The 11,940-nt window shown below is 39.8% G+C and overlaps 2 protein-coding genes across 3 annotated transcripts; one reads left to right on the top strand and one right to left on the bottom strand.

The window, feature by feature from the left end:
* Nucleotides 1–2,472: 2,472 nt before the first annotated feature.
* Nucleotides 2,473–7,034, bottom strand: LOC122053138 (leucine-rich repeat receptor protein kinase HPCA1-like). 2 transcript variants are annotated; one of them, XM_042615039.1, is made up of 18 exons: nt 6,880–7,034; nt 6,729–6,812; nt 6,528–6,645; nt 6,370–6,441; nt 6,209–6,283; nt 6,052–6,123; nt 5,802–5,963; nt 5,649–5,723; nt 5,498–5,569; nt 5,324–5,395; nt 5,183–5,248; nt 5,017–5,091; nt 4,852–4,923; nt 4,645–4,779; nt 4,146–4,570; nt 3,928–4,059; nt 3,240–3,835; nt 2,473–3,157 (listed from the first exon to the last, which is right to left on the bottom strand). In XM_042615039.1, the coding sequence occupies exons 2-18, from the start codon at nt 6,802–6,804 to the stop codon at nt 2,660–2,662; spliced, it is 2,793 nt and encodes a 930-aa protein (XP_042470973.1). In that variant the 5' UTR covers nt 6,805–6,812; nt 6,880–7,034; the 3' UTR covers nt 2,473–2,659. The 2 variants fall into 2 exon arrangements, with proteins under 2 accessions (XP_042470973.1, XP_042470974.1); XM_042615040.1 differs by lacking the exon at nt 6,880–7,034 and having other exon boundaries at nt 6,729–6,872.
* A 280-nt stretch (nt 7,035–7,314) lies between these two features.
* LOC122053137 (pentatricopeptide repeat-containing protein At5g56310-like) lies at nt 7,315–9,622 on the top strand. Its single transcript, XM_042615038.1, has one exon. It carries the CDS (start codon nt 7,359–7,361, stop codon nt 9,015–9,017), a length of 1,659 nt encoding a protein of 552 aa, XP_042470972.1. The 5' UTR covers nt 7,315–7,358; the 3' UTR covers nt 9,018–9,622.
* The last annotated feature ends 2,318 nt before the right edge of the window (nt 9,623–11,940 follow it).

The raw sequence follows: 11,940 nt of genomic DNA, 5'->3' as shown, positions 1-11,940 counted from the left end.
ATTTATGTGTCAAAATAAATACCGAGATAAAAAAGGTCACGTGTCCAATCAACTCGTAGATGTACACCTAAAAAAAACTTTTTAAAATTAAAATATTCACAATTAATAAAAAATATGTAAGGATTATGACACAGTGGGAGGTTTATAGCATTTAATTTATGCTATAAATCTCTCAATATAAATTCTTTTCTTATTACATAGGTCGAGTTTATATTTTTTTTTTAAAAATCTGTATCAAAATCTTGAGACTAGGTTTATAAAAAAAAAATGGAGAGAGAATTAAAAAAAAAATGAAATTTTTAAAAGAGAGAGGTTTTATGATAATAGAAAGTGGTTTTTAAAATAAATAAGGTTTTTAATTTTTATGTGACAATGATGTGGTAGAGCATAAAGCTCTTTAAGAGGTTTACGACGGATGCCCTTAGCAACGGACAATTTCCTAAATTAAATTTGAGATTTTCTTTCGCACATCCGTGGAAAATAAAATAATTAGGGTGCGTTTGATTTACACGTTTTTCATTTTTATTTTCTAAAAAATACATATTTTCTAAAAAGCAGAAAATGATTTTTTGACATTCTTTATTTTTTTTAGAAAACACTATCTAACTTTTTAGAAAATAGACACGAAAAATACAAATCAAACATTATTTTTCAGAAACATGTATTTTTCAGAAAATAAAAATAAAAAACACACAAATCCCTTATCTTTCCTCCGTCATTAAACTACTAATATAATAGACGTTATTAAAATACTAATATATATATATATATATATATATATATATATATATATATATATATATATATATTTTCATTTAACTGAATTTATCTGAATTTTTTTCTTAGCGGCTAAGGCATCTCACAGGATTTGTTTTTCTCCGCGTCAAAAATATAAAAGTTTATTACTCTCTTGAATTCTCTTCGTTATTAAAAATAAAATTCGTTAATAGATATGAACATCTCTTGTTAAAATATACGGGAACGCTCTAAAAGAGTGCTAAGATGATAATTTCACTTTTGTTACCGTAATTTAATGCTAAATTTGTTTTGTTTTGTTCATAATTAAGATTTATGATTGTGAAGTTTGCTTCATCATACAAAATTCTTATTCTTTACTCATTGACAATTGATAAAGACTGATCGTTAGGGTCACTTCTGCAAGGTAATGACTCGAACCGTCTATTTAAATTAATTTGGCATTTTGTCCGTTAAAACTCCAGGTGTTTAATCGTTGCATGTCCCAATCGAGTTATCCAATTCCCCAATCCTACTGCATATTTAAAATTTAGGATTTAAAATTTAGACTTATATTTTATCTCCTTTAAAATTTTCATAATTATTCTGCTACTATATGAGATAGATAATCTTCCCTTGCTGTCATTAATTTTAATTAGTGGTGACAATTTGGGTCGGACTCGAATTGATAGATTGATAGATTGGAACATCAAAATTTAAATCTGACCTGATTAATATTTTGGTTAAATTGTTCAATCTGAACCCAACTTATTTATATCTGAATCCGATTTGAAATGACTCATTTATAAAAATATATTTATCTTAATCGGAACTCAATTTGAACTTGATCTGAAAAGATCCATTTTATAAAAATATACTTATTTCAATCTAAACTCAATCAGAACTGATCCAAGAATATTTATAAATAATTTTGCAGATTGTAATCGAGTCATTTCAGGTTGACCTGAACCCGACCCGTTTATTAATCGTGTCAATCAGGTCAACCTGAATCTGACCCGAATCTAATAAGGTCTGACCTTAACCTGATTTTTTTATTTGATTTGGAACATATTTTCATGTCGGTTTAAAAATTATCACCCCTAATTTTAATATATTAGTCCAGCAAATGTTTTCTTAAATTAAAATCGATTAAAATGGGCCTAATCAAGCCCATTTCTGCCCAGTTAGTTCTGACCAGCCGGCCCATTAAATTTCTTTCATCAATGCATCTGTAACTGCAAATTTTCTCCACATTGATCTCCATAAGTTAATCTATACAATTCCTCCAATAAATTTCGGGATCTCATGCACATGGCTATTGTACTAGGTTAAAATATTTCTGATTTACATATTTATATCGGGTCGATGAAACTATATCGTATGAAATAAAGAATATCATCTTCTACTTTTATCTATACATTCGTAATTAGTTCTCACAGATTGGCAGAGTTGACACCTGTATATGATGTTGTAATAATATGTCACGGGCAATATTTTGTTGGTCACCTGATAGCATACAAAAGCCAAGGCAAAGTCTCCCGTGATCTATCTCCTTCTAGATCGTGTGATGTAATCCTAGAAGGATATCGGATAAGAATTATCATCTTTGTTACAGTCTATGCATATATAATTACTCCTAGGATAATAATAGTACAATGGCATGACACCTTCTTAATTTTATAGGATCAGATCGATCATTTTAGAATTAATCGATATAACTCAAATAGACGACACCAATTAAAAAAAATCTATACACCCATAATTATGAACAAGACACATCTGTCAAACGCTAAAGCAAGCTTTAAGTCGATATTTAACTACTTACAAGAGCTTAGCAAATGGCATCAAGCAAAGTAATAAATGACAAGTGCACCATTACAGCACTACTGTTGTGGTGGCACAAGCAACAGCCCTGGATCGCTGGCTATCGAGCCGATAGCAAGTAATCGTCGCCGTCGTAGCCAGTGCCACTAGTCACTCCACTGCCGAAGGCAAATTCCGCAGAAGTAATCGGATTAGGACCGTCCCTCGCAATGCCAAAATAGGCACCAGATAGAGCTGGAGCTGGGTTCTCCTTTGGTTCATACTCCTTCAGTATACTCTCGATCTCCTTCGCGACATCGTTCATCGTCGGCCGACTCACCGATGATTCTTCGACGCACCGCAAAGCGACTCCTACAAACCTCTTGAATCCGACTAGATAACTACTATTCTGAAGCAATGCCGGATCGATCGTGTCCCTCAGGCCATAGAATTCCTCTTCCTGAACATCCAGAGCCATTCGGACTTCACGAACAACATACTTACCTTCCACTATCGGCAGCTTGCCGGTCATGAGCTCGAGCAACACTACTCCAAAACTATAAACGTCACTCTTCGCAGTCAGTTGCTGGGTCATGAAGTACTCAGGATCAAGATAACCCTGTGAATAAAATTAAAGATTATAAGTAATTATATTTGAGGAAGAAATTAAAATCTCTGTGAGGCAGAGCTAAGAGGTCTACCAGCGTTCCCTTCACGCCGGTGGAAGCATGATCACGTTCAGCGTCCAGCACTAACGTCGAGAGGCCGAAATCTGCCACTTTGGCGGTCAAATTTTCGTCTAAGAGGATGTTGCTCGACTTCACGTCTCTGTGAATTATCGTAGGTTTAGCGAGCTCGTGGAGATAAGCGAGTCCTTTAGCTGAATCTAAAGCTATGCTCAGTCTCTTCTTCCAGTCCAGTTGCAGTCCTCTCTTCCCTGACAAGTTCTCGGTTAGAGTTCCATTAGATATGTACTCGTATACCAGCGTCCGTTCGCCCTTCTCGAAGCAAAAGCCCACGAGCTCCACCAGGTTCTTATGGTGCACTCTGGAGAGCATCTCGATCTCTGTCTTGAACTCGAGCCCGCCTTGCATGGAGCCTTTACGTGATCTCTTGATGGCAACGAGGAGTCCTTCTGGAAGCATTCCTTTGTAGACCTGTCCGTAGCCCCCTGCCCCAATTTCATTATCTTCCGAGAAACCATTGGTGATTTTCCTCAGATCGTCCAAGGAAAAGTATCTCGCTAGTTTTATCTGCGGCGCGTCTCCGTCTTCTTCACCGTTTGATCCCCACGAGGCTGCGGACGAGGAGAGCAAAGACATTTACATGAATTAATTAGCTCGAAGGAAAGCAAGCAGAGAGAATTTTCATTGGGGGTCGCATACGTACCGAAAGGATTGGCCAGGGTGATGGCTTTTCGTGCTCGCTTCTTCTGCCACAATGCATAAGTTGACAACCCTGAGATTATGAGAAGAGCAGCAGCAGCACCAACTGCAACGCCGATGATCCAGCGTCGATTCACTGCATCAACAACATAAGTGCCAATCAGTTTTCTATAGCACGCCAACATAATTAGAGACCCAACTGCAAGTTAGATTCTTCTATACCCTTGTGTTCATAAGCATAAGGCTGAGGGTTGAGATAACAAGGCCCGTAGATTTCCGGGAGGTTCATACTCTGGCTAGTGAAATCAAACCAGCGCAATGTTTGATTCCTAGTGAAGTCTGTAAAATTTAAAGGGCAAATTTGCAACTCTACTTGCAGATAATTGTCCTCGTCGAATGAGAAACTTGGCATTTGAAAGCTAACTGGAATTCCACTGAGCATTTCAGCAAGTCTGCTCTGCATCTGTGGAAGATTGTCTAATATGTCATTTCCACTGAAGGAAGGTGCTCTGCACAGAACCATTCCTTCGTATGGGCGTGAGCATCTTCCATTGGAGGAGTCAGCTGGTCGATTTCCATCTTGTTGCTGATTACAATACACTGTGGTATACAGATGAGCATTACTGCAAACCGGATTTCCCTTGAGTCTGTAGGCATGGAAAAAGGATCTCAGATAAAGTCTTTCAGAAGTAAGACAAAGTTGATCTTATAATCTGCTCACATTAACGTTTCATCGTAGCTGGAAGAGAGTGTCACTGATGTAAAATTATTGTTCTGAAAATTCACCATCGACAAATTCTGACCAATGTTGCTTCCCATGTTGAGAGTGCCATTGAAATGGTTGTTGTTGAGCCTCCTGTAATTGATCACAACAAAGAGATTGGCTTCCTTAATGAACATTTCTTTCAATGTGCTCTGAAAATCTTACAGTTCTTGTAGGTTCGGATATGCGAAGAGTGTTTCAGGTATTTCACCATGAAGATTCCCGGACTCGATAATTCTAACACAGTCAGCAGCAAGTGGAGATCTTGCATCAGTTATGTCAGCTATTTAAAAATATGTTCATAAAGGTTTCAGCAGGCACTGAACTTACAAAGTTGTGAGATTTTGTAAATCTGAAAACCATGCCGGAGCTTCGGATGATTCGAACGAGTTGTTGCTTAAATCCCTGAGTGGTATCAAGTAAGCATGGTGCCGAGTATTACATGATCGAAAGACATGCGAGTAAATGCTTTGCTAAAGGAAGGAGACATTCTTACAAATAGTTGAGCTGTTGCATTCCAGTTAGATTGGACATCCGCTGTAGTTTGTTGTTGGCTAAGTTTCTGAAATCCATGAATGTAAATTGTGTTCAATAGAGAGATGAACAGTCAACAGTGTTAAGTTTATCAGCAACTTACAGGACATTGAGGGATGTGAGGTTGTTTATATTGGTAGGAACATTTCCGTTCAGCGAATTGTTGTCTAGACGTCTGAAAACAGCAACGAAATTTATCGATCGGGCATAAACAATCGAAAATGGCGACTAACTGAAAGGACAAAGATCAAAAGGTTATTGGTTAGTGAATGCTCACAGGACTTCAAGTGTCTTGACAAGGCCTATCGACTCTGGAATTTCCCCAGTAAGATTGTTGTGGTCAAGGAGTCTGTAAGCAAACAAAAGTTAGGATATCGAAAAAACTAGGGAGCCAACACAAAGCCAAGATGTGCAACGTTGAAGCTTACATATGTATAGCCACTAAGTTGGAGCTGAAAAAACCACTTGGAATGTTGCCTGATAACTCATTCTTGTTCAAATGGCTGTGGAACATATAGAAGATGAATCAATCTCTCTACTCAACTATGACTGAAGCCCACAAAGGAAAAAAACCCACTTACAAATGTTTAGTTTTGACAAGCTGGTCTAGTCCTGAAGCTTCATTTGCTGAAGTAGGAATACTTCCATTCAATTTGTTCTCTGCCAAGTCCAGCCATGTGAGATTAGAGAGCCAGCCAAGACTTGGCGGTATCGGGCCGACAAACTGGTTTGTATTCAGAGATCTGGTTCAAAAATTTAAATGAGTTGTTATTAAACCCTTAATTCATGATCTATAGAAACTCATTCCTATTACAAAAAGCAACTACTTACAAGACTTCGAGATTAGGTAGAGTACCCACTTCATCAGGAATAAGACCACTGAACTTACAGCCAATCAATCTCCTGAGAAATAACGATGGCAGCATCAAGGTCATGTCCATGCCATGGTAAATATCACCATAGATCAGATATGAAGTAATATACTTACAAAACTTTAAGGTTTTTCAAGTTCCCAATGCTTGTTGGAAGTGGACCTTCAAGATTAGGGTTGAAGGAAAGATCCCTACATTTACAGATATCAAAATAGTCATATACTAAATCTCCAATTGCTCAGTGATTGTAGATTCATCATTCATACAAGACGCTTACAATTCTTCCAATTCACTAAGGTTTCCTATGTCACTGCTCAAACTACCCTTAATATCCATGTTGCATACTTTCCTGTAGTCATTCAGATTGATATTGATCAAAAGGAAGATGCAATCGACAACAAGTGAAGAATTCATCAGGTGGCAAGGGAAACTCACAGTCCTATCACCCTCGAATTACTGCAGTTGACTCCTTCCCATTGATTGCAGGGATCCGAATTCTTCCAGCTTGGAGGTGTATTCTTCCATTGGCTAGACACAGAGTTGAGAGCAGAAACTGTCCATGGACAACTTCTAAAAGAATCATAACCAAGTTACTGGAAAATGAAATCCAAACAGTTTGAAAGGCAAAATGATTACCATCTCTTGGGTCTGTGCTGCTGAATCCATGTCGAAAACACGAAAAGCAAACCAGAAACAACAGAAACCCTTTCATCAGCTAGCCTGCAACCAAAAGGAGCCTCTTGAGGAGGATATCAGCAGCCAGGAGCTGTTCATCAAGATCTCGTACCTTGTTTTGGAGACGGATGGTTTCTGTGTGTGGATTTTGCCTTCTAGTTCCAGAATTATTTGAGATCACGAAGGAAATATCATAGAAGGAATGCCAATTAAGGAGCAAACTGGATGGTGAAGATTTTTACTTAGTCTTCATGTTGACCAACTGCCTCATGCTCTTGAAAAGTCAACGACTTTTGGTATTAAAAAAATAAACATCATGATTCACTCGTTAAATCTTTAACAGGAAGCCAAATCAACCATGAGGTATGACGCAGTCATGGCAGGTGATTTTTGTCTTACCAGCCCTGAGTCTCGCGTTCAGATTTTTTTTTTTTATTGACTTGTTGAATTTTTAATTGCAGAATCTGATCTAGATTGATTTGTCTGTCTGACTTCAACTCCTGATCTGTTCTGTGCATTGGATCGAATCGGATTTTGAGAATCTAGAAATAAATCCGCAATCCAATTCGCGGCGCTGACAATTCAAATGCTATGCGCTTCGGCCGGTTCGACTCGCTTCGGCGCTTGTCCTCCGCCGCCGCCGCTGCGCGCGCACCTCTTTCGACGCCTCTCCCTCACTTTCTCTCCCTTCTCGCTCGGTGCTTCACCTTCGGCCACCTCGCCCAGGTCCACGCCTTCCTCGTCACCCGCGCCCTCGACTCCGACAACCTCCTCCTCCACCACTTCCTCCGCGCCTGCTCCGCTCTCGGCTTCCGCGGCTACGCCCTCCTCGTCTTCCGCCGCGCGCCCCGCCCCGACGTCTACCTCCACAACTCCATCATCCGATGCCTCTGCCAGACCGACTCCGCGCATCTCGCCGTCGAGCACTTCTCGAGGATTCAAAGCGCCGGTTTGCGGCCCGACACCTACTCATTCCCCTTCGCCCTCAAGGCTGCCGTCCACTTGGACATGCTCCACCTGGGCCGCCAAGTCCACGCGCAGATTGTTCGGTTCGGCCTCGAGGCCGACGTCCATGTCTCCACCGCTCTCGTCGTCATGTACTCCTACTGCGGCGGCGTGAACGATGCGCGCAAGCTGTTCGATGGAATTCCGAACAAGGACGTGGTGTCCTGGAACGCGATGATTGCCGGCTATGTCAAAGCTGGGGATGTCGGCGCTGCTCATGATCTGTTTGAACGGATGACGGAAAGAAATGTGGTGTCCTGGACGACAGTCGTTGTTGGCTTTGCTAATTCAAACCGCTCAGATGAGGCCATCGCGCTGTTTCGAAGAATGCAGCTAGAAGACGGTATTCAGCCTGATGAGGTTGCATTGTTGGCCGTGCTCTCGGCTTGTGCCAATTTAGGTGCTCTGGAATTGGGGGAGTGGATACATATCTCTATAGACAAGCACGGGTTGCACAAAACTACTCCTTTGATGAATGCCTTGATCGATATGTATGCTAAATCTGGAAGCATTACCAAAGCACTGGAGGTATTTGAGAACGTGAAGAAGAAGAGTGTGATCACTTGGACTACAATGATAGCAGGGTTTGCTTTCCATGGGCTTGGCTCAGAAGCTCTGAATATGTTTACGAGGATGGAAAGAGAACATGTCCAGCCCAATGACGTGACTTTCCTTGCTGTCCTATCTGCGTGTAGCCATATGGGACTGACAGATCTAGGGAGGTGGCTTTTCAACCGCATGAATTCTGAGTACAGGATTGAACCAAGAATTCAGCACTACGGTTGTATGATTGACCTTCTTGGCCGGGCAGGTCATTTAAAAGAGGCTAGAAATCTAGTTAGAGATATGCCTTTTGAACCAAATGCTGCAATCTGGGGAGCTCTTCTGTCTGCCGCTAGAAGCCATGATGATGCCGAGCTTGGAGAACTTGCTTTAAGGAATCTCATTGAAATTGAGCCACACAACAGCGGAAACTATATACTTTTATCTAATATTCACGCATCGAATGAGGAGTGGGATGATGTGGCTAAACTGAGGAAGATGATGAAAGACAGGGGAGTGATGAACATGCCAGGAGCCAGTTCTGTGGAAATCAATGGAGCAGTCCATGAGTTTACATCAAGAGATGGATCGCATCCTTACTTTGACAGGATATATGAACTTCTTCACTGCATGACTAAACACTTAAAGTCGATTGGTTATGTCCCAAAACTTGGTTCAGGTTTGGATGCCCAAGAAGAGTAAGGTTTTAACTGTTTACTGTGCCAGTGAAACTCCTAGATGATAATGATTGAGAAGGCTGTAGGGTCAAAAAATTGTGATACATCTCTAAGGTGTAGCTACTGCCTTAATTAATAGTGCACATGATCTAAATTTATTCCACCTTATCAAGTATCAACACAGGATATGCAATGATCTTATTAAAAACATAGGAAAGGATGGAAGTCTTTTGCAGAGGAACAGTCAAAATCTTGTTTGCTGAGAATCGTCGTAAGCTTAAATGCTAAGTACATCTATGACAACGCCTTTGAAATTGTACAAGTGAAACCATTGATGTTCCAGCTCTCCATGGATCTACCTGGAGTTTTGTAAATCTTCCCTCTTCGCTGAACTAACAGGAATTGCAGCTCTCCTTTTAATCAGGATTTCATGACAATTGTTCTCTCTTTTTTTCCCTACTACATCATCCTGCAATGCGGAAAAGCATTCCAATTCGCATCATTAGTGATTCATTCTGCAAGAATTGTAGTAGTTCATGTGGAGAAACACTATGTTAAATGTTATTGTAAATCAACTGTTCATCTGTTATCCAGTACATTATCTAGAAGAATACAAACTTATTTCTCTTTTTCCCAGCTTGCAAATGAAGTGCAGCATTGATTCATGGGTTCACGAGTCATCACTTCTATTTTGATTCATAGGTTCTGTTCTTAGTTCCATATTATTGTCTGGATGGTGGGCATGAACCATTTATTAGTTGGCAGGGAGCACCAAAGGAAATGGCCACTAATTGATGGAAGACGATCATAAACATGAAACAGAGACAGGATCTGCATCCTTCAAATGCCACTTTTTATCAGTGAGAATCTTTCATTTCCTCCATGTATCTATCCTTCTAATTTTCTGTTAGCTTCTACTTTAATGACATCCTAATTACTCCAACTTAGTTGATTTGGCATGCTTCTTTAGAGTTCTATTGATAATAATAATAATTAACTCTCTTAGGTGGAATTATTTTATTCACTTCAGTTCTCTTAATCTCTTGAGCTAACCAGACACATTTTCACTACTACTTTTTTTTACTATGAAAAGTATGTGGTTCTAATTATGACACCCAACCTAACTTTGTTCATTGTCCCCTCTCAGTATCCTTGCAGTGATGCCCATGTGCTTTGCCATTGCGATTGCCATTTCCCAGATGAACTGCCCTCCTTTTCCCCTGTCCTTTTTGGTGCTAAATCAATAAAAGCAAGATTGTTCTTAGAAACAAGAACCTCTAGTTCCAACCCATGAGAGCCCACTTCAAGTTGCAAAAGGTTGGAACCGCCAACCCAGCGGCCCCCTCACCCCGGCCCCACAAGTATGAGAGGGAGTAAATCACGGTGAATACGGGCCCGGCTATGACATGGTGGTCTCATGTGTTTAGCACGGACAGATATTGATGTTATCGCATTTGCTGCCGCAGACCCTCGACCTCTCGACCCATGTTGCAAGAATCCATGTCATAACCGGCTGATTCCGCCCGTGGGGGCCATGAGAGCCCACTTCAAGCCATTCCACTAAGGTGCTCTTACTGTTTGTCCTTGATCATGAAGTGAGCATTGATTGAACCTTCAAACAAGGTCCTGACGGCAGCTGTACTTGCCTTAACCACTGCCATCAGCATTCAAATGGATGATACACTGGGAGAAAATGACATCCGGGAAGGCAAAAGAATTGTTATATTGTATACCCTTTTGTCATACCCATAGTCAAGTCGAACTTAACTACAGAAGAGGGAATCAAGTGGACTAAGCTACTGTTAACTATTAGCCACCTCAACCGGATCTCTTCGCCCTAGATCTTTTATTGATATGCTTTTCCTTTACACTCCCTCCCTGCATAATTCCGTGACATCTGTCTCTCCTCTCTATGTCTATGATAGAAAAGAATGCAAACCTCTTGCTCCATATATAAGCACCATAGAACTCATTACTTCGCCATCATCTTGCTCATAGGCTACGATCTGATTCCTGTTCATCTCATCCATGGCTTAGCACTGGGGATTCAGGAAGTATGCCTGCAGCCAAGGATGACTTGCCGACGTTTACTTCTTAACAAGACCCTGCGATCATTCATATCTGAAAGTAATTGTGATGAGAAAACAGAGTCGGCAAGTTATCTTTGGCTACATGTGCCTTCCTGCTCCTCATGTTAAACCCTTGATGACCTTTCTTCATTGCCAGGTTTTTTTTTTTTTTGGTGAGCTTTCATATACTCGTGTTCGATTTTCCTTTGCCTTTTTTAGTCTTATATTAGTCTCTTTGAATAGAATGTAAACGAAGTGGATGAAGAGATGAATGCATGAATTATGTTCAACTTAAATAAAAAACATATGAGACAATCAATTTGATTCCATAAAAATTTCCCAATTGCCGCTAGGGTATATCAAAAAGTACTCACAGTAAATAGCTTGCAAATATATTATAACAAGGAATCAAACTACGGATACTATCGCTTGCAAATATATTATGACAAGGAATCAAACTACGGATACATGTGTGACAACTTGATATCGGTCAATTAGATTCAATTTATCTCTTTGAAGATGTATTTTTGATCAAATAGTTTTCTCATTACAGGGTTTTTTTTTGTTAAATAGTTATTTAATTCTGTTATTTTTAATAGGTTGTTATATTTAGAGACAAGTTAGAGTTTCTTATCTTCAGTTACTTTCTAAAAATTAAGGCATTTAATTTTTTTAATGAATGCTTAAATAATATATTTTATTTTAGTATCTATTAAAGGTTATTTTTTAAAATATTTAAAAAAAAAAACTCGTTACCAGAATTGGAGCGTCAAATTCCCCCTAAATTAGAGAAAATATTTCAAAAATTCATTTTCTTCGCCGCGTTTCCACTTCGGGAGACCGTCGTCGTCCTCGTCTTCCTCCTGCTTCCATCGATCG

The sequence above is a fragment of the Zingiber officinale genome, chromosome 3A, assembly GCF_018446385.1.
Source record: "Zingiber officinale cultivar Zhangliang chromosome 3A, Zo_v1.1, whole genome shotgun sequence".
NCBI lineage: Eukaryota > Viridiplantae > Streptophyta > Magnoliopsida > Zingiberales > Zingiberaceae > Zingiber > Zingiber officinale.
Note: the sequence above shows the minus strand (reverse complement) of the source record. Positions and strands in the feature narration are given on the sequence as shown.

What these genes read in the sequence shown, in the direction of transcription:
- LOC122053137 (XM_042615038.1), top strand. Translation starts at nt 7,359, where the DNA reads ATGCGCTTCGGCCGGTTCGACTCGCTTCGGCGCTTGTCCTCCGCCGCC.
- LOC122053138 (XM_042615039.1), bottom strand. Translation starts at nt 6,804, where the DNA reads ATGAAAGGGTTTCTGTTGTTTCTGGTTTGCTTTTCGTGTTTTCGACAT. An exon ending in CTACCTAATCTCGAAGTCTT is followed by an intron (nt 5,964 to 6,051) that starts GTAAGTAGTTGC and finishes TTTTTGAACCAG; the next exon opens with ATCTCTGAATACAAACCAGT. An exon ending in TTACAAAATCTCACAACTTT is followed by an intron (nt 4,924 to 5,016) that starts GTAAGTTCAGTG and finishes TGACTGTGTTAG; the next exon opens with AATTATCGAGTCCGGGAATC.